This window comes from Chlamydomonas reinhardtii, chromosome 13 (assembly GCF_000002595.2).
Source record: "Chlamydomonas reinhardtii strain CC-503 cw92 mt+ chromosome 13, whole genome shotgun sequence".
Lineage (NCBI taxonomy): Eukaryota > Viridiplantae > Chlorophyta > Chlorophyceae > Chlamydomonadales > Chlamydomonadaceae > Chlamydomonas > Chlamydomonas reinhardtii.
This window is the reverse complement of record NC_057016.1, coordinates 430,054-450,417: the sequence shown is the minus strand read 5'-3', so window position 1 is coordinate 450,417 and position 20,364 is coordinate 430,054. Positions and strand designations below refer to the sequence as shown.

General features: G+C 63.1%; 2 protein-coding genes across 2 annotated transcripts; one reads left to right on the top strand and one right to left on the bottom strand.

The window, feature by feature from the left end:
• Positions 1 to 2: 2 nt before the first annotated feature.
• Positions 3 to 10,664, bottom strand: CHLRE_13g564800v5 (uncharacterized protein). The gene is made up of 22 exons (XM_001693368.2): positions 10,455 to 10,664; positions 10,001 to 10,136; positions 9,783 to 9,879; positions 9,532 to 9,611; positions 9,350 to 9,398; positions 8,928 to 9,196; positions 8,636 to 8,690; positions 8,397 to 8,465; positions 8,136 to 8,174; positions 7,832 to 7,973; positions 7,008 to 7,645; positions 6,419 to 6,547; positions 6,001 to 6,133; positions 5,799 to 5,836; positions 5,616 to 5,640; positions 5,409 to 5,477; positions 5,031 to 5,124; positions 4,620 to 4,738; positions 4,395 to 4,401; positions 4,100 to 4,238; positions 2,543 to 3,793; positions 3 to 2,405 (listed from the first exon to the last, which is right to left on the bottom strand). Exons 1-22 carry the CDS (start codon positions 10,459 to 10,461, stop codon positions 1,422 to 1,424), a joined length of 4,569 nt encoding a protein of 1,522 aa, XP_001693420.2. The 5' UTR covers positions 10,462 to 10,664; the 3' UTR covers positions 3 to 1,421.
• Positions 10,665 to 11,134: 470 nt separating this feature from the next.
• CHLRE_13g564766v5 (uncharacterized protein) lies at positions 11,135 to 20,320 on the top strand. The gene is made up of 21 exons (XM_043069240.1): positions 11,135 to 11,382; positions 11,578 to 11,706; positions 11,903 to 11,952; positions 12,061 to 12,178; positions 12,436 to 12,547; positions 12,795 to 12,934; positions 13,111 to 13,184; positions 13,352 to 13,510; positions 13,703 to 13,754; positions 14,125 to 14,246; positions 14,413 to 14,534; positions 14,780 to 14,940; positions 15,254 to 16,969; positions 17,086 to 17,200; positions 17,418 to 17,460; positions 17,569 to 17,728; positions 17,940 to 18,137; positions 18,359 to 18,486; positions 18,665 to 18,685; positions 18,744 to 19,033; positions 19,231 to 20,320. Exons 1-21 carry the CDS (start codon positions 11,380 to 11,382, stop codon positions 19,452 to 19,454), a joined length of 4,137 nt encoding a protein of 1,378 aa, XP_042917215.1. The 5' UTR covers positions 11,135 to 11,379; the 3' UTR covers positions 19,455 to 20,320.
• The last annotated feature ends 44 nt before the right edge of the window (positions 20,321 to 20,364 follow it).

Below are 20,364 nucleotides of genomic sequence, written 5' to 3'. Positions count from 1 at the left end.
CCGGGCGATGAGGTTGTTCGGCCTCTTGTAACCAATGCAATCTAGGCATTGCGCAGGTTCTGCCACAGCGCCCGTCAGCATGAAGCCTACTCAATGCATAGCTGGGGACCCGTCTGTCACCGCACCACGTCTATTGTCTCGAAATACAATTCCTCCTGGCGCAAGCTCCACCAAAACCACAACCGTGTCCACCAGGCCTCCATCCTGCCTCCTTGATGTCTTTCAACAGTACGTTTGTGGCGCAGTACCGCCATCCAGTAAAGCGTGCGCCTCTCCACACAGCAGGCCTTGTCATAAAGAAAGCCGCATTCAGTGTTCATTGCGCTGCCGTTGTCGCACCCTTCGCCCACAAAACATGTTCACACGCTCAGCATTTCATATAACGCTCCAGGGCGCACAGCCGACGGCCAGTCAGCACCACAGCTGCCCTCGCTCCGAACCGTTGGGGCGAGCGAGATTGAGAATGTGGATACCCCTAAGATAGGTGGCAGCACACCCAGGTGACCCAGCCGCATAGCCGCGCATTACATCGGCAGCATCTTCGACTGAGTGCGGCTGTGCTGCTTTCCTAGCCCAAGGAGACCATGCGCTACATTTGCATTAATATCCATTTGTATCGTCATGCATGCGCATCCCGCCGCAGGATGTAATTGTTCTCACCAACAAATAGCCCAAACTAGCTGACCCGCTCGTTCGCCGCAGCCCTCTGCACACGGTACCCCCTTCCATTCAGTTCCTGATGCAGCGACGCCATGCACCGGGCAGGCCCGGAAACGAGACACGTGTGCACGTGTGAGCGCCCTACGGCTCCAGAGCGCCTACACCACACAGCGCAAGACTGTAACGGCCGCCCAGTTCAACTCGTCTGTCGTCTCGTCATAGGACAGCGCAACACACCAAGCGCACGTACTAGTGCAAGAAATCCCAACGTTACGGTATATAGCACACAAGATACGACGGCGTCAAAAGCCACCGGCTAGTCGAGTCAAAAGCGTAATCAATGTGTGGCCCACAGCAGGCATCAAGACGGAGTCCTGGCAATACTACGACTGCATCCACCGTTCGTTTTCATTCGTTTTGAGGAGCTGGACACGAAAGTCTTTTCCCTTGCAAGGGAGAAGTGGGCTGCGCCCACTATTCACCCGTCTGAGGCCGCCGAAGGTTTCGAAACTACCTCACCTCCCGGACATAGCCGGATCGTTTCGTACAGACACCGCCCGCCATGTGTCCAGCCGCGTTCCACTGTCAAGTACAAGCATAACTGCACAAGCAGGCCGCAACAAAACAGCAATGAATCCGCCACACACCGTACCTCTTTGTGCTCGCCAGCAACGACCGCAAACCAGACAGGAGCTGGAAAGTGTTAAACGTAAGCGTCATTACTTCGCTTAATGAAGCGCATACATCGATTCTTTACTTGCTCATGTGTAGGTGTAGGTCAGGTGGCCCTCTGTGCCATCGTACTCCTCATCCTGCTCCTCCTCATCCCCGCCGCCCTCGAAGGCAGGACACGGCCTCCGCGTGAGGCGGTGCCGAGGCACGTAGTCCTGTTCCTCCTCCTCCGCATTGTCCCAACATGCCGTAGAGCTGTCCCGTAATCCCACCTGCCCTGCAAAGCCCCCGCCTGCGGGCCGCTGCCGCAGCAGCCCGCCCGACTCCTCCCCCTCCCCCCGCTCGTCAATGGCGGCCGCCACACGGTGCGACGTCAGCAGCAGGCCTGTGTCCTGCGGCGCTTGGGGCCCGCCACGCGGACGGCCCGCGCACCACGACCGCGTCCGCCCCATGCCCCGCGGCACGGAGCCCTGCACCGGTGCCAGGCCGAGCGGCGACGCCTGCTGATGAGGTCCCTGCAGTGCCCCGCCGGTGCTGCAGCCGCCGGCGTGATGAACGCCACCGCTGCCGGCGCGCCGCCCCGGCCGCTGTCCGCCGCCGCCGCCGTTGTTGTCGCCATCGTAGCTGCACCGCCGGCTGGATGCACTGTCGCATTCGGCCGTCGTTGCGCCGTGGCTGTGGGCCGAGGAGTTGGAGGCGCGCAACAGGCCGAGCAGCGCCTGCAGCTGCGGCATGTGCTGGCTGGAGAAGGAGCTCGGGTGGCGCTGGTGATGGGTACGCGCCCGCGGCGCCGGCGAGGCGCTGGCGAAAGGTCGCTGCCGGGTCGCGGCGTGTGGCTGCGGCGACGCGACCCTTGCCGTCGCCGACGCCGGCTCGGTGTCGACCCCACCGCCCGCGCCGAAGCAGGCGTACAGGTCGCTCTGCGCCTGTGCCGGCGTGGTAGTGCCTTGCAGCTGGCCTGCTGTGGAGGGGTGAGCTGGCCGCTGCGGTTCAGCGCCGCAGCCGGACTCGCTTTGCTCCTGCAGCTCGTGAATAAGCTCCATCAGCTGCAGCTCAGCATTGCTGAAATCCAGCTGCGAGGATAACAAGCACACGCGTTTGTAGTTTTTTTCGGTGACAAATGTCTTGTCGCGGGGTAGTCATGCCCTCAAGCTGTCTAGTCCGTATATACGAATTTCCGCCTACCCATTCAACTTTGCTCGGTGGTTACCTCAGGCAAGCTTCCTGCGACGGTTGCCGGTGGTGCATGCAAGATGAAGCTGGGCTGGCGCAGGCGCCCCACGCGAGCATGGCGGTGCGGGCGTGACGATCCTAAACTTCGCGCCCGATATGACCGGCCATCTGCATCTCCGTCAGGCCCGTTGCCGTGGGCTGGCGACCATTGTACTGCAGCTGCGTCGGCGACCGCCCTGGGCGCACTCATCGCTGCCTTGCCGTCGGACCGCTGCACCAGCACGGATGCTGCTCGGGCGCCGCTGGCGGCGCCTGCCCCGCCGGCGGACGTATGCGGGACTGAAGAGGGCACCAAGGTGGAGGAGGGCGCGGACCGCGCTTGGATGCCGGCGTTGACGCCATGCACTGCGTCGCCAGCTGGGCTGCTGGCCGCGCTGTGTGCTGACGGCGGCGGTGACGAGGGCGCTGCGCTGTCCGCCAGTGACAGGTCCGCAATCCAGGAATCAAGAATCGCCTCGTCACGTGACAAGCCGGTGTGCTGGGGCTGGGGCTGGGGCTGGGGCTGGGGCTGGGGCTGGGGCTGGGGCTGGGGCTGGGGCTGGGGCTGGGGCTGGTGCTGGGGTCGGGGCCGCGGGCTGGAATGCAGCGGCGGCCGAATGTTTGAGTGTGCTGGGCCGAGCCTGGCACCGCCGGCCCCGGTAGCGGCCACAGCGCGAGGCTCCCGCTCGTCATCCAAGAAGCCCTCCACGCCCTCCCCCAGCGACGTGGCTGGCGCATCATCCGCCACCGGCAGCAACATGCTGCCGAAGCCGCCGCGCTCCGTGCCGGCCGTCGCCCCTTCCCCCGCCGTCTCTTCATGGTCTGAGTGCTGCTGCTGGCGGGTGCTGTGGAGCTGGACGCCAAGACGCGAGCCTAGCAGCACCGACTCCGATTTGTGCAGCACCTCCGAATCGGGCAAGGCGGCCTCATCGGCGATAGGCGTGCTTCCTGGATTGGACGTGTCCGGATCCGTCCAACGCCGCGCGGCGCGGGGACCAGAGTCGCTGTGGCCGCCGGCCGCGCGGCCTCCAGCGGCGCGCGGCGGCGGCTGTGCAGGGCGGCTGCCGAGAATGGACGCCAACGCCACTTGCAGAGCAGCCGGGAGTTGCAGGTGCTGGCTTTGGCTTTGGCTTTGGCTGTGGGCGAGAGCGCCGTTGTGGTAGTCTGGGTCGTTGGAGGCTGAGGCTGCTGCCAGTAGCGACATGAGGTGGGAGGCGGTGGGGGCGCTGACGCGAGATACAAGGAACGTCTGCGTGCAGCGACACACCGAAGGCGAGAGGTGGAGGCGTGGCGCGGAGGGCCGGATTGTCAGCGCGCGGCCAGTCGGCGCCTCACCAGGCATGGATGAACATGCGCACTCGACGCCATCACACGCACCCCAGGGCCTCCCGCCTCATTGCCTTCTCCCCATTGCCCCTGCCGCTGACCCGGTCCGCAAGGTAGGCCCATTGACCACTGCAGCCATTCACCAGCTTCGTCCCCAAGACCCCGATGCCGGACCCTGATGCCGGACCCGCCCCGCCCCAGCCCTCCCACCTCCCAAACCCTCCCCTACCTCCATCAGTCCTTTGCCCTTGACCGCGATCTCCCCGCGCTCCGTCAGGAGGTACTGCGAGGGGTCGCGCAGCAGCGCCCGAGAGGCTCCCGACATGTGCACACTGCCTGGCACGCCGTGGCTCTCCATGCGGGAGGCCCTGTGCGTGGCGGGGGTGGGAGGTGGTCCTTCATTCCAATCCCAAAATAAGCCTGGTGGGTTTGGCTCGGATGATGGGGAGCCGTTTTGGTGTCAGCGGTACCGCAGCAATAGGCAAGTGAAGCGTAGAGTTTTTCATAACGCAGCTGACACTCACGTGTTCACTGGAGTTAGCGAGGTGACGTGGGGTGGCCGTGTGGAGCGGCAGGGGTTGGCAAGCGAGGTTGGCGGGGAGAGCGGCAATTGCGGGTTTTAGTCAGTTTGTGCGCGTGCGTGTGTGCGTTTGCACATACACCGCGTTGTGGCATGTTTAGCGCCAGGCAGGGTTGTATCGTACGGCCCCCGGTGTAAGCGCCAACAACCCATAGGACCCCAGCCTCACCCGTGTCGCCGAAAAGCGTGAAGCGCGGCATGCGCCGCCCCACCACGCCGCCCACCACGCTGCCCGAGTGGACGCCGATGCGGATCTCGATGGGCTGGCCGCGGTTGGTGCGAACACGACTGGGCGCAGGCGGGTGAGTTTGGCGTGGGTAGCGGAAAGGGAGGGACGGCAGGGGACGGGAACAGAGGGGGATGCAGTCAATTGTGCGGTGGCGCCGGAGAATGCAACCAAGCATGGCGGGCAGGGGAGAAGTGCGGCTGAGGCAGGCGTCGACCCAGATCGGTACCGTCGCTCGGCCTGCCGTGCCGTGCCGCTGCATAGTGCTAGAAGTAGAAGCCCCCACGTCCAATGTTTCTCCGCGGATTCACGGGTCCATGTCACAACAGCCATGTATGTGCGCGACCCACCCACCTGCACACGCGGTGCATGTCCAGAGCAAAGTCCAGCATGACATCCACATGGTCATGACAGGGCTTGGTCACGTTGGCAACCAGCATGTAGGCGTCTGAGTTGGAGGAGAGGAAGAGAGGGCGAAGATGTTCAGGCAGTTCAGGCAGGATGGGTTGGTTGGGTAATGGTAGTCTAAATAAACAAGGCGCCGTGTTGCACAGACTCTAGGCAGATGAAACGTATTTGATGAAACAAAGAAGGCGGTAGAAGCAGATACGCGCGACGAGGCGGCCCACAGACGATACTAAGGCGCAAGCATACTGAACGTGGCGCGTGCAAATGTCACCACACCGGCAAGCACACAGGAGCCTCTGGCACACACCACAGGGCTGCACGCACCTCCGATGGTCTCCACCTTGTACAGCGACTGATACTTCTCCAACTCAAGCAGGGAGTCAAACTCAATGTCTGCAAATAAGCAGGTGTTAAGATGGGTAATCTTGGATTAGGCATTAGAGCCTTGCAACATATAGCATATCAATTGCCAGACACAAAGTCATACATTGCACACTGTCGAACGCCCTCACGAAGCCCCATCCGGCTTACACAGCGCATCCAGCATCCGGCAGACCTGAGTGCAGCATGGGAGTGCAGCGGATGATCAGGTTGGTTCAAACGTCAGTACATTTGGCGTTGTGGGCGGTAGCGCATTGCTCGTCATGGACTCACGGCACCAACACACACAACAGCAGCAGGCGGGTCTCACAACGCTGCGCGGAAGACGCTTACCTCCATCGCCGTACTCCCCGCCGCAATGGTTGTGAAGCCTGCAGCAACAAGGAGCGGCGCGAGATTACACGCCATCACTTCTCTGTACTGCCCACACGCTATTTCATGACACTTTCCGTGCCTGGACACTTCTCTCTCTTCCTGCAGGCGGAGCGCTCAGCGCTGGAGAGCCATGCCAGCATCTCCAATACCGACAGCTCACCGACAACGTCGGAGAAGAGGATGGTGGCTTCCGGGTACGTCTCTGCCTCCGCGCGCTCCCCGCGTCGCAGCGTGTCCGCAACGTGCGGTGGGATCATCTGGTACAGCAACGCGTCACTGCGCCGCCGCTCCTCCTGCATCATGCAGGACAAAACGCTGGCAAGGTCAATGAACAACAGCCCTGAGATTGGAGCGCCACCTCCAACAACACGTAGCCTAAACATATGTGTGCCATTGTTGTCCCACTTATCCTCCTCTCCTATACAGCGATGCCCCGGATACCCGTGCCCGGCGCCGCTGTGGCTGACTCGCCCCACAACCCCCAGCCAATGCCAGCCACCCCCGGCACCCGCGCACGCGGACCCGCTGCATACACGCCACGCCACGCCACGCCACAACCCCCAGTACCCAGTACCCACCTCCAGCTGCAGGCTGAGTCGCTCGAAGGTGTCCTTGAGCGCGGCCTCGGCCGTGTGCTGCTCGGCCATCAGCACCATCTCGCGACTGTTGTCGAACAGCGGCAGATCACTCACGAACAGCCCGTACGTCTGGGTTTGGGGAGACGGGGGGAGAGGAGGGGTTGTAAGTACCAGCCCGAACTAAGCCAAACAAAGCAAAACTAGCGGAGCACAGGCAAAAGGTGTTAGTTGCAAGCGATGATTCTCTTGGGAGGGGGCCGAGGCGTCGTGGAGCAGCAGGGAGGGCGGGAGGGATGGAGCCGTCTATGAAAGAAGGGGCGAGTCTTCCAAAAGGTTGTAGCACGATGTCACAAGGGAACAGCGGTTACAGGAGGCGCACAAGTTGTGCATTGAAGGGGGGGGGGGTCCAGCAACATTGCCAAGGTTGGTGTTTGGTGCTGCTCGTGTTCAGCGCCGTTGGGGGCTTGTAGTTATGATCCTCACGGTTGGGGCATGCCGGAAGCGAGGCAGCCCACGGCCACCACCTACTACCGTCGCCGTACACCCCACGCACAACACACAAGACACTTTGACAATGCCCGCAGCTTACCCGCAGCTCATCCACACTGCCTATGCGCGGCGTGCCCAGGAACAGCATCACCGGCTCCTGCTGCTGCGCCACCGGCTGCGACATCGCCAGCGTCGGCAGCGATGGACACGAGCCGCCGCCCCACACGCCCTTGCTCTGCATATACGCCATCGGCGACGAAGCCACAGCCGCCGTCGCGCCCGCTGCCGTGGCCTCATCCACCTCACCGGTCGCGATGTGCGACTGCTGATTGTACGAGGGCTGTCCTTCTGCCTCCGCGCCCCCTAGGCCCTGAGGCTCCAAACGCTCCCTTTCCTCAGTAGCAGCAGCGCTTGCCACACGCCCTGCATCCGCCGCCCCCGGCCTGGCATGACCCTGCGGCTGCTGGTGCGGGTTCCAGGCAGGCGGGTGCGGCAAGCTGCTGGCAGGCGCAGCTGTGCCGTGTCCAAGCGCCGCGTGGAAGGGGCACCTGGGCATTGCACCGGATGTGGGCGCGGCGACCGCGGCCGGAGCCGGAGCCGGAGCCGGGCTGTCGAGTGGCAGCTGCGGATGCGTCCTCCTCCCGGCGGTGGCAGGCGCGGGCGTGGCCCCCGGAATTGGAGCGGATGTTGTGAGCGGCGTTTGCACCGGAGGGGCTCCCAAGAGGTACGGGCGGCCGCCTGCAGCATGGGTGCAGCAGGACCTGTCTGCAACTCGAATGGGAGAGTGCCATACATGGCTGTGGGTTTCATGCCGTGTGCGCATGCACCACCATGTCACATCCGCCCCAACACGCAATCACCCCACCGGACAGGCCCCAGCACTCACCCTCCAGACCCGCCGTTATGACAGGGCCCAGCACTCACCCTCCAGACCCGCCGCTGTGCTGGTCGCCGCGCTGCACAGCCCCCGCTCGGCCTTTGGCACAGACATGGGCTGCATCTGCCCCTTGATCTCCATCCCGTTAAGCCGGCTCCGCAGGATGAAGGTCGAGTCCGTGCGCTCCGTCTGTATCGTCGCACCCACCCACCCACCCACACACATACCCGTCAGTGAGTTGGCATCCAGACGCTACGCGTCAGCACACCCTCGATACATTTGGCTGTTAACGTGTTGCCCTGAAACCACGACCCACTGAAAAGCGGCAGTTGGCCGCGGCCGCGATCTTACAATGCGATCGAAATTCATGTCGACGTAGGGATGCCGTATCTGCGCGGCACATTTCAGTTCAGGGGTACCGTATGCTCCTGATCAGCTCGAGTCCTTGCGGCAACATTCCGCGCATGCTCGCCACTCAAGCCGTCATGCGCAACCCGGATGTGTGCACAGTCCCTACTGGCTGCCGCTGTGTTTGCGTGCTGGCATGCCCAGCTTTCCTCCTGGCGCCTGCCGTGCGACCCTTCCCAGTGCCGCCCCAACAGCGCCTCTTACCGAGAAGAAGTCGGACAGGAGGCGCCCAGGCTTCATTCCTGGGTACATGCGGGACAGGGCTCGCCCCACCTGGACGACACGCGATGTAAGGGGGCGTACCGGGGTGCCTTCGGGTGTTGGGATGTGCGACCTAGATGGAAGCTGGCATCCATGCCATGCGCTGGCTTGTCCGCTTGCCTAGTGTATGCTCCCCAGGCGTACTGCAAGCCCACCACGTATGCCCCAGCGTCCGGACGCACCTGCAACAGCCTGCAGGAGCTGTCTAGGACCATGTGGAACGGGAACAGCGAAAACCTGCGCACACTCGGTGCGGTGGAGGGAGGAACGCGCGCGGCGCTGTGAGAGTGCCGCCCGCTACGGCATCGACCGTGTCTCCGCCCTTGGAGCGGTCCCATTGCACGCGCGTATCAAAACCTGCTTCCCGCCCTCTATTCCGCTCCCACGCCCACACCCACACCCACGCCCACGCCCACGCCCACGCCCACGCCCACGCCCACGCCCACATCCACGCCCACGCAAGTCCCCTCTCACAGGCTGGGCGGGTCGATGCCCAGGCGGCACGTGTGCGCCGCGCTGTGCTGCTCCAACACCGACGGCTCTGGCTCAGGGAAGCGCACCAACAGCCGGTCGTGGTCGCACGGCTCGCTGCCGTCCGAGCCGTCGCTGCGCAGTCCGATGATGCTGACGGTCACCTCCTTGCCGTACAGTGTCCGGGCGGCGCCGCGCAACAGGCCCACCGCGAAGCGCGTGAGGCCGGGCCGCGTGGAGGCGTAGCGGAACACCAGCGAGTCGGGCGTGACCTGGGGAGCGAGGGCGTGGCATGGGCGCGTGGAGTGGGAGGAAACGGGGCAGTGGGAGGGGTTCGTGGCGTGTCAAACCACAGGCCAGGTGGGCCTCGGGCGCTGGGATGGGGGGAACGGGGAACGGGCCGTGCCGCGACCTGCGCCACTTACCTCGCTGACGTTGAAGGCGGGCGGCTGCAGTTCCTTGAAGGTCATGGACCTGTGTGGCACACGCGGTGGACATGAGCACGGATGTGTGCTTCCACAACAACTTCTTCCAGAACGACAACTGCCATCAGCCCTCATCACAGCCCCGTCTTAGCAATGACATTGTGGGCCTGCAGCAGGCTCACAGGTGCAGGTGGTAGACGTTGAGGTTCTGGAGGAACTCCACCAGGTTGCCGCCCATGCAGCGCAGCAGGCGGTCGTAGCCCTGCCATGAGGAAACGATTCATTTTCAGCCGACATCGGCGATTCAGCTTCATTACAGGTGGACAATGCATAAGACAAACGCCGCCGCTGCGCATTTTGCTCTACACAATGCGCCGCACACAGCCCGCAGTCCATTGCCATAGCGCCCTGCCACACCATCTCCTCAACTTACCATCTTCTGGATGAAACTGGTGTTGAAGTGGTAGCCTGCCGCCTCCAGTACATCATCCAGGTCCATTCCGTGCTGCTCTGCCACCGTAGCAAGGATCCTGCCGTCCACAGCACGACAAACAAGACTGCTTGAGCCAGCACCAGCACGTATACTGGTGGCCTCACTTGGCCACCCTTCCACCCGCCCGCTGTGAGCACGCGCACAGTCCCCGCACTTACGAGACGCTGACGGCGTCGGCATAGGGGCAGCTGGACACGAAGCCATGGTCCACCCCGGCCGCCTGCACCACCGCCGCCCACGCGGCCTCCCCCCATGTGTCAGTCACGAAGGACTTGATGCCGTTGTTGATGAGACCTGTTGATGAGCACGCAGGTCGAAATCGTGGCCGGCCACCATGATCGACAGCCAAGACTGAGACTGAGAGGCAGGCAGGACCCGCGGCCAGCATCGAACGCAGGTGTAGAAGTATGCTGAAGGGTGCGGTTAGGCCACTGACACGACTGTCCCGACCATACGGCCATCTTAAGTATAACCTTACATGATGTCATTAGCGACAAATACAGTGACAGGCTCACACGCGTGACTGAACGTGGGACCCCGGCGGTGTAGTCATTTGCCACCGGACTTGGAGCCAGCATCTCCGCACATCCCCACTAAGATGTCATAACTTACCAAGCATTGATGTGGTTGGCCCGGACGCCCTGAGCTGAACGCAGCGTTCTTCAGGCTCTTCCGCGACCAAGCCCTGGGGTCCTCACCCACCCCTGCTACTTCGGCATCCTGACGTGAGCAAATCCTTTATAAAGTTACGAGCCTGGACAGCGGACAACTGGAACCTTGAAGGCTTGAACGCACTGCTGGAAAGGCAACACTTCCCTTAAGTCAGTGACAGTCGCTGCATGTAACTGTATAGTATCATTAATGTAGAGCGTTACAAGCCGTGCAAACTTGGTCGCTGAATTATGATGGGGCAACCGATCCGGCGACTCGGCTCGCGCATATATACAGCACCCGCGACCAGATCAAAAAGAGCCGGTTACATATCATGCACGCGCAGGAGGTCAATGTGCAGCCGGCGGGAGTTTTGCCCCCAGGCTGACCCTTGGGTACCCCGGCACCCACGCCCGGCGTTGGCTGGCCTGGCGATGACTTCCCACGCACCTTGTCGAAACAGGCGCTGATGCAAGGACGAAGTTAGGACTTGCTGGTTCCCCGTGCAGATCCGGGTGCGATGAAAGCCCGAGTGGCTGCACGGGTGCGAGAAACTCTCGTGCCTGAAACCCTCAATGAGGGGTGACCTGGTCTTGCCGCCCCACTTGACATAGTCCTAATTCTTTTACGCGCATTATGTCGGTATAGAGAGTTACGCTTAGCTCAACCTAGTTTTCGCCAGTGTCACAGTGCTATTTTTCGGCTCACCAGTGGCATAGTTTGGATAGAGTATGTTCAATCCTATATTATAATATGGGTTTAAGCCAGTGACAGGCGGGAGCAAACAGGGTGTTTAAGCCGGGGGCGAAACATGCCCCACCGACGCCTTCGTGGAGTTGGGGCTGAGGAAGAGCAAGGAGGATGCACACGCATAAAGCAAGAAGCCATGGTAGGCAAGCACTCTTTCTGCTGAGGCTGATAGCTGCGAACGCAATTGCGTCGCACTCACAGCTATAGTTACCGGGTGCTGCCCGTCCGCCGTCGTGGGTTGTACCTCCTCTTACAGTGTAACATAAAACAATTGGCTTTCGCGGCCCAAGTGTACGAACCAAACCGTCTCGCCCGTCCGCTCCCGGTTGCGCAGGGGGTACTACGGATTGTCAAGCGGTATCCGTCGACGCTGCTGCTCCCCTTGGCTGTTCTTGGACTAGTGCTGGGCATCGGGGTATGGGAGGCGCTGCGCGTGGGACAGCTGGACCAGCAGCATGAACAGGTGGGGCCAGGGGTCCTCTGTGTGGAAAGCTTGATGTCGCACGCCAGGCCATAAGAGTTAAAGCTCCAGCAACATAACGTGCAGTATGTAGGGCGGGGGAGAATGGGGAGAAAGACCTTTTAAGGGCTGAATGCGAGGGACTGTTCGGAGCGGGAGCTAGCCACGCTGACCAACGGCTTCTGCCCGCGGCCTACAGGAGCGCGCACAGAGCCTGGCGCTTGACTTGGCTGTGTGGTACAAGAGCAGGTGTGGTTTCTTAGTTATGTGTGCGATCATGCTGTAAGCTCACTAGCATTGTGACTTCTGCGTGCCTTGTGTAAGACTGTGTCGTCACTGCACATCCCAACGTTGCAGACTCACGGGCCCCAACAGCCCTGTGAGTCTCGCGGCTGCCGCGGTGCAAAGTACGCCGCAATGGGCGGCGCTGAATGCGACGCTGCAGACGCTGGGGCCGATCATTGCGGCTCAGCAGGTGTGTGGTGTATGTGGTGGGTGAGAGGGTACCGGCAACTCGTAGGAGGATGCGCGAAGGGCCTTCGTGAAACGCCAGCAATATACATGACTGCAAGACTGCAAGAAACCCATGCAGCACCATGGGCCAGCCACATGGGCCCGCCAGACGGGCCAGCCACACGGGCCAACCACGTGCGCTGCTACTGTCACCATGCCGTTTGTTAATTCGTGCTGAAGCGGCATCCGGCATCCAATGGTTGGGGTGCTGCGCAACAGGTCCAACACAACAGCACAGTGATGTTGCAGTACATGCCGCACGGCTTCGTACAGCTATCGTATGGGCTGCAAGGACATGTCAATACCTCGCTGGGCGCAGAAGTCTTCGCAGGTGGGCTCCAAATTGTGTCGGTGGATGGCGTGATGCAGAGTGGGCTGTAGTCCGTGCGCCACGATGCTGGGAGCGTGACAGTCTCTGCATTGCATGTTCCCAAGCATATTCACACTAGCTTACATTTCTCTGATGTGGTGTTGTAAGAACGCCGGGCATTGGTGTTCTGACACAGACAGCACCGGTTTCATACATGTGTAGAGATAATCCGAGTCTTTCTTCAAAACCCTGCCGGTCTTTCTCGCAGACGATGAAGAGCGGGCAGTGGCAATCCAGAGTGTAAAGGAGCGCTCCGTAGCTGTGCGTGGGCCGTACCGTACCCCGGATGCTGCACGTGTGGCGATTGTGCGGCAGCCAATCTTCATTTCGGGCGTAGACGCCGACGAGGTGGGTGACTGGAATGGACGGTGGCGCATGGTCTCGCGCACGTTTGTTGCAAATGACAGAATCTGTACAACGACCCGTCCTGCCTGCCGACGCCCGCTCGGCTTTTGGGGCTAAGCCCCCCCAGCGCAGCCGAGCTGACAGCCTGACACCCCCTTGTCATTTCTTGGTGACCGCAGACTTTTGGTCTACCTGAACCCGTCAGCCCGTTTTGCGATGGGGCGTGTGCGTACAACGTCACCACCCGTACAGCGTGAGTGGGCACCTGGCCTTTAACGGCGAAGCGGCAGACCCGGGGAAGCCGCAGCCCTGGCCTAGGGTTCCTTTGCCGCATGACGCTGGTGGTCGCGTGGGAGCAGCCCGGGTTTGCCCCGCCTCATGTGTTGTCCATGGTGGTGGTGTGCTCACGTGGCCCTGCAGCTGGTGGGGCTTTGCCGCGGCCTGGGTGGACTTGGACGCCTTGGCCCTGGAGGAGTCCTCGGCTGTGGCCGCGCTGCTGCGCGACGAGTACTATTTCGAGGTCGTGGCCGTAAACAGTTCGTCACCAGGGGTTCAGGTCGGAACCGTCATCGCATCCAGGTGGGTGCACAAGGTCTGGGTGTGTGTGCTTGATTCCTCAGGGCGGGCGTCTACCTGGCTGGACGGGTGTGAAGGGTGGGGCCTTTGGATGGATGCGTTTGGATGACGCGTGGGGCCTTGACCAGGGCTGAAGCACTCATGGTGCTCCGTCGGGCCTGACACTTCAACGCAACCCACATGGCTTGCACGCAGCGGCAAACCCCAGAATCCCGTGGAGTGCCCATTGGTCTTGCCCTTCAACGAGGTGAGGGGCTGCCCAGTGGCACCTGGGGCCGGAGGTGGCGTATCCTACCGTGCGCGTGGGTTTTGGGCGAGAGCGCTCCCCCGAGGCCTCCTGCCAAGCTTCATGGCAGAAAGGACACAACTTGCGCAGAACACGCATCCACGAACTTGTTAGCGTCTTAACAGCACAGAAGCGTTGCGGTTCCGCATCGACTTCTAAGCATGCGGATTAGTGGGTGGTTTTTTGCAGGGGAAGAATAGAAAACGGGTTTTGCGCACGAGCAGCGGTTTTGGCGGTTCCCTCTTCTCGAATAGTTTTGGCAGCAGGACGCACTGCTATCCTTATGTTGCCCGCCAACATGCGCCGCCGCCGCTCTCTTGCCACAATGCAGTGGGTGGTGCGTGTGGCCCCCGAGGACGGCTGGAGCAGCCCGCACTACCAGGGCCTGCTTGCGGGCGTGGTGGTGCTGGCGGTGGTCGTCAGCGGGGCGCTGTTCGCGGCGTTAGTCATGTGGTGGGTGCGATGGGACTTGCGGGCGCCGCATGGGGCCTAACGGCTGGCTGCTTAAAGCGCATGCGAGTACCGTTTGCGTGCTACATCGTCCGCTCAGCTACAGTGCCGGCCAACGCGCGTGTCGGCCCTTCCCGCCCCTGTGCTTGCCTGTCTGTCTCCGCCACAGGCGCCGCTACCAGCTGCTGCTGGAGTCCCTGCTGCCCAAGGAGGTCATTCGCGACCTGCACCAGCTCAACAACAAGGCGGGGGAGGCGGGCCTGGCGCCGCACATGCCCGGTATGGCGGCAGGTGCGCAGCAGCAGCGGCCCGGAGGAGGGGGGCGGGGCGGGCCGGGGCGGGGCGGGGGCGGGGCGGGGTCGGGGTCAGGCAGCTCAGGTTGCTTGAAGTGTTGGCGGGTGCTTACGGTACTGTCTTACTGCGTTAGACGAACTGAGCTGGCTGACAGTGTCAGCGTTTCTATGCTCATCAATTGCTATGACCGGCGCTGATCACAAGCATGTATTCCCAAATCCGCAACCTGCTGCGGCCCGCAGAGACGGTGGCTGACACGATGCTGGGTCTGCTGGAGGCGGTGCTGGCGGGACAGATGCCGGCACTGGCGGATGTGGTGCAGGTGCAGCAGGCGCTGCTGCGCGGCAGGGACGTGTACGAGGTGGTCGGGCTCAAGCAGCACATGGAGGCGGCGCACCTGGACGTGAGTGTGACATGTGCGGACATGTGGGGGTGTTGGTGGTGTGGAGCTGCGGTTGCTGCGGCTAAGCTTTAGGCTGCGGCTGGCGGGATGCGGGAGCGGGAGGTGGGTGCTGGGGCCATGATGTTGCTGCTTGTGCAACGCACGGAGAAGCCGACTGGCGTCGGAGAAGGTTAGACAAGGAGAGACACAAGGCGTGTCCGCGCACATCCCGCCGCACAACTGGTGCCCCTGCTTCACGTCCCTTTCTGCCGCTCATCCCTCTATCACCGTATTCGACGCCCATCCCTCCATCACGCTATGCCCCACACCACAGGCGGAGGTGGCTCGCAACCTGATGCTGCAGCTGGGCCACGCCGCCTCCTCCAACCTGGAGTACGAATGCGACGAAGACGGCGAGGGCGGCTGGTGGGCGGCCGGCGGCGGCGACGACGTGCAGCCCAGTCACCCCAGCGCCAAGCCCAGCCAGACCCACACCTCGCGGCACGCGCAGCTGACGGCGGCGCAGAACGCCGACTGCGCCACCCTCACCGGCGCGCTGGCGCTCATCCTCACGCCGCAGCCGGCCGGCTGGGGGTCGGAGCTGCCAGGAGGTGCTAGCGCCTATGGCGTTAGCGCCTATGGCGCTGGCAGTGCGGCGGAGGCGGGCAGCGAAGCCAACAGCGAGGCCACCGCGCCGGCCGCGAATGCGGACATAGAGGCGGCGGCGGAGGCGAGCCGGTCCTCGGGCTTTGGCATGGCTGGCGGCCCTCCCAACGCCGCGGCTGCCGGCGCCGTACACAGCAGCGGCCAGGGTCAGGGCAGCAGCACGGTCACCCTCGGCGGCCGCATTAAGCACTTCATTCGGACGTCCGTGCCCTCCCTGACGCAGCCCTCAGCTGCCAACGGAACCGCCAGCGCGGCGTCCACTGCTGCTGCGGCAAGCCCGTTTATGACTGGCGGCTTGGGCAGCCACGGCCCGGTATTGGGGCAGGGCCGGTTCCGTCGCTGCAGTCTGGACCCCCAGATGCTACAGGCCGGGATCCCGGTGTCGGAACCGTCGCTGCCGCCGCTGCCGGCCGCGGGTGTGGCGGCGGTGGCTGTCGCTTCCTCCCCTGGGGCGGGCTCGCTGCGCTCGCCGGTGGGCTCCCGGCGCCCTAACAGCGTGGCGCCCGACCAGCACCTACAGCACCACCATCATCATCACCAGCGCCAGTCATCGCTGTCGCAGGCACCCCAGTCGCGGCTGACCGCACCAGAGGGCCTGCCGCTCGTAGGATACTCGCCTGTGGCCACGGCAGGGGCAGCAGCGCAGGCCACTCGACAAGAGCGCACAGACGCCTGGGCTGCAGGGCAGGACGGCAGGTCCAGCATATCCAAGGCGCTGTTCGAAGGCGCTCGCCTCGGCATTGCCGAGGATGCCGCCGATCTAAGCAGCGCCCCAGCTCCGGATGACAGGCTGGCGGGCGCCGATGTGTCGGGCCCCCTGGCGCCAATGCGAGTGAACAAGGTGCGCCGGCCGCCGCGCCGCGTGGCCAGCGCCCTTGCGCAGCTGGGCCAGCCGTCGCAGCAGCTGCGCCGCCGCAGCCTGTTGCTCAACGCAGCGGCGGTGGCGGAGCACTTGGGCGGGGCGGTCCCCATCAGTGGCAGCGGTCCGAGTGGCGGCTCGACAGGGGCGTCCCTGCAGCCGAGCTCCTTGCGTGCCGCCTCCAGCCAGCGTATCCAGCTCGGCAGCGCGGCGCTGACGAACCCCAACACTGATGTGCCGCGAATCATTATTGACGGCCCGGCGCCGGGGGCCGCTGGGGCCGTTGGCGGCGGCGGCGGCGGCATGGCGGAGCACTCCGGGGCGCCAGGGGAGCGGCTGACCGACATGAGCACGCTGCGCAACAGCCGGCGCAGCATTTTCATCTATCCTCAGGACATGCCCGCGGCCAGCCGGCGCAGTCTGTTGGGCGCCGCGCCTGGATGCGGTGGCGGCGTGGGCGGCGTGGCAGCGGCGCAGAGCCGGGGGGCGGCGGCGCAGCCGCCTCCTGCCGCCATCATCGAAGAGGTGAGTGCAGGCACCATGCCGATTGGGAATCTATACGAGCTGGATTGGGAACGGGAGCACACAGCATGGGCGCTTTCTGACACGCTGAAGCTGGGTCCCGCGCCTTTTGCCCATAGGTGGAGAAGATCCTGGCGGGCGCCGACAGCTGGCAGTTCAACACATGGGCGCTCCGGGATGCGACCGGCGGCTTCCCCCTGTCGGCTCTGGGCTTCTACCTCATTCAGCGCGCGGGTGAGGTCTGGGACCAGCACTGCACTCCGTGTGAGACGGCATGGCCAGGATTGATGCCGCCGCGAGGCAGGGCGATGGGGGTTGGTACGCAAGGTCATACTTTCCCGGGCATGGCGTGTGGTGCCATCATGACGAACAGGCATCTTATCGCATTTCCCTGCGAATCTGAGAACGCTATGCGCCTATGCCCAATGCACGCAACGCTCTGCAAACACAGGGCTTGTCAGCCGCTTCCATCTGAAGCCGGTAATCCTGGCAAGGTGAGCCCGTCCGTGCTCCCGAGCTGCTCCCGAGCTGCTCCCGAGCTGCTCCCGGACATGCTCCCGCAGAGCGCCTGACACTGTCACTGCCCGCAACTAACGGCGCAGGCTGCTACGCCACATCGAAAGCGGGTACATAGACAACCCCTACCACAGCGCCACGCACGCGGCGGACGTGCTGCAGACGCTGCACGTGATCCTCCACGGCGCGCAGCTGCAGGCGCACTACCTCAACCCGCTGGGGCTGCTAGCTGCATACATGGCGGCGGTGAGTGGCATGCGTGAGCCCATCACCACGTGCAGGCTCACCAGGGGCACCCCTTTGTACGGCATCACGCGTGTGAGCTGCTTGGGACAGGGCGCAGCGCACCTATGCTCCGCTCCTGCCCCCGACGCAATGCCACCCTCACTGGCGCACCGAAACGGAAGCGCCATGCCGCTCACAATACTCTGCTCTCCCACACGCATGTGAACCGCAGATCATGCATGACTATGCGCACCCCGGCTTGACCAACGACTTCTTGATCGCCACATCCGACCCGCTGGCGGTGCGCTACAACGACCGCTCGCCGCTGGAGAACCACCACGCCGCCGCCTCCTTCGCGGCCATGCGGCGGCCCGAGCTGGACGCACTGGCGCCGCTCAGCGCCGAGCAGCGCAAGGAGTTCAGGAAGCTGGTGCGTGGGTGGAGGGAGCCTGGGGGGAGGGGTCGGGGTCAGGCTGGCCGGGTGGAATGGGGTAAAAGGCTTGTAGCCCGACCACTGAGGGGCTGGGTTGCTACATTACGTGTGACGCGGGGCGCGCTGTTGCCCACGCGCGCCCAGGCGCTTCGTACTTTTGCTGCACGGCCTCGCTCACTGCAAGCCGCTGCCGCTGCTGTCCCTGCGTTCGCCTGTAGGTGATTGACATGATTCTGGCCACCGACATGAAGCAGCACTTCGCGCTGCTGTCCCAGTTCAACACGCAGCACCGGCTGACGGCGTTCAAAGCCGCCGACCACAAGGTCCCCTCGCCGCGCGGCTCGCGGTGAGACCATTGCTGTGAACGGCGGCCTCTACCCGCTAAGGTTTAGTGTGGCGTGCAGCGTCCTGGGTCGGCTACACCACCTCGCTTGTGCCTGCAGACGTCTTCTCAGACTGCAGACGTCCTTCGCCTCACTTTCGTGCTGCCCGGTTCCAAACCTGCACTGGTCCGTTGCGTGCAGGGATCACTGCTCAGACCTGCAGTCGGTTGTGGTCCACAACCCACGCACGTCAGCCCACGCACGGCCCCCACGCACGCAGCGGCGGCGGCGCCGTCAGCGGGGCCGTTGCCGGCGGAGGCAGCGGCGATGACCACGCGGCGGCGGCGGCGCCCAAGCCTTCTGACGAGACGGAGCGGCTGTTAAGCTTGCAGCTGGCCATCAAGGTGGCTGATCTAGGTCACCTGGGCGAGTCGCTGGAGGTGCACAAGCGCTGGCTGACCGGCCTGGAGGAGGAGTTCTTCCGGCAGGGCGACAAGGAGATCGAGGCGGGACTTCCCATCAGCCCCCTCTTCGATCGGTCAAAGCAGGGCGTCAGCAAAAGCCAAGTCGGTAGGTTTGGGGCCATATCGGCAGGTTTGTCAAAGGCCAAGCAGTCGGTAGGTTTGCCAAAGGCCGCGCAACGGCAGGCAGGCGCGTCATGGTGCGATGCGCTCCACGTGTACCTCTTATCGTGCTGGTAGGGTTTGACCTCAGAACCAGGCTTGCATTTGGTCACATGCATACACTCTTCTGCTTGTTCACTACAGGGTTTTATGAGTTCGTGGCGCTGCCCCTTGCGCACGCTCTCACCACCGCCTTCCCGGGAGCCGCGCCGCTCATGCGGTGCTTCGAGTCAAACTACCTGCATTGGAAGGCCGTCGACGCGGCAGCGGCTGCTGCCGCCCCGGCATCACCTGCCGCTGGCTTGACGGCCACCTCGTCTACGCTGGTGCGCGCGCATCCGCCGGAGCACGGGCGCCGTGAAGCGTGAATCATTGAACGGCGGCTTGCGCGGCAAGCCATGAGGCGGTAGCAACAACGCATGGATGCTAATGATAACTCAAGGTTCGCTGCTGTTTGGCGCATCCCGGCGCCAAAGGCCATTGCGCAAATGGATCGTGCTGAAGCATGCTGGATTAGAGGTAGCAACAGGTGCGTCCAAGGACCGTATTGTTTATGATGGCAAGCATTGAAGCATGCATTTATTTATAGCTTCATCCCATGGGCTTGATTGCTCTCTCTTGATGGGCGCACGGCGTGCCATGTTACTGATACGTGATACGGTAACGTGCTTCCGTTTTTATAGCCGGGAGCCCCATGCCGCGATGGCTTTCCTTTTGGCTCCGAGGTTACAGGAACCGTGTAGCTCGCATACACTTGTCCGGGGTAGTAGCAGGGCGCAGGCGCAAAAGCATGTCTATGCAAAATTGCAGCGTTGGTAGATGCTTAGATGCTGGATGTGTCGTTAGTGAGAAGCGGACAGTGCGTCCCATGCCAGTCTGGATGGTGGCCGCTCCGTGCGGGTGGGGCGCGACGCCTGGATGAGGGGACAGGGGGCCGAGGGCCCCGCTACCTCCCGAGACCAGAAAAGATGAGGAGGCCGCGGACGTGGTTCTGCCAGAACGTTGCGTAGAAGGCTAGTTGATTTTAGCGGGCTCCTTTCTCCTCTCTAGCAAACAGCGCATTCGTGCTTCTGCCACGTGCGGTCAGCCCATCAGCATGGACGGCTGGTTCGGGCTGATGGAAGCATGCGGGGAAAGCCCAGCGGCGCCATGGCGGTCGGAGTGATCGGGACCCTTGGGTCCCATGGACGCGCGTAAGTAATGTCGCTTGCGCTGAACACTTAGCCCTTTAATTAAATATTACAAACGCACAAGGTCGCATAATGCACAAAACTCAGC

Coding starts and splice junctions, on each gene's coding strand:
- CHLRE_13g564800v5 (XM_001693368.2), bottom strand. Junction 8,175..8,396: donor TCCTGTCCGACTTCTTCTCG/GTAAGAGGCGCT, acceptor TGTGCCGCGCAG/ATACGGCATCCCTACGTCGA. Junction 5,837..6,000: donor CCTCTTCTCCGACGTTGTCG/GTGAGCTGTCGG, acceptor TTGTTGCTGCAG/GCTTCACAACCATTGCGGCG.
- CHLRE_13g564766v5 (XM_043069240.1), top strand. Junction 14,941..15,253: donor TGGAGGCGGCGCACCTGGAC/GTGAGTGTGACA, acceptor CCCACACCACAG/GCGGAGGTGGCTCGCAACCT. Junction 18,686..18,743: donor GATCACTGCTCAGACCTGCA/GTCGGTTGTGGT, acceptor CCACGCACGCAG/CGGCGGCGGCGCCGTCAGCG.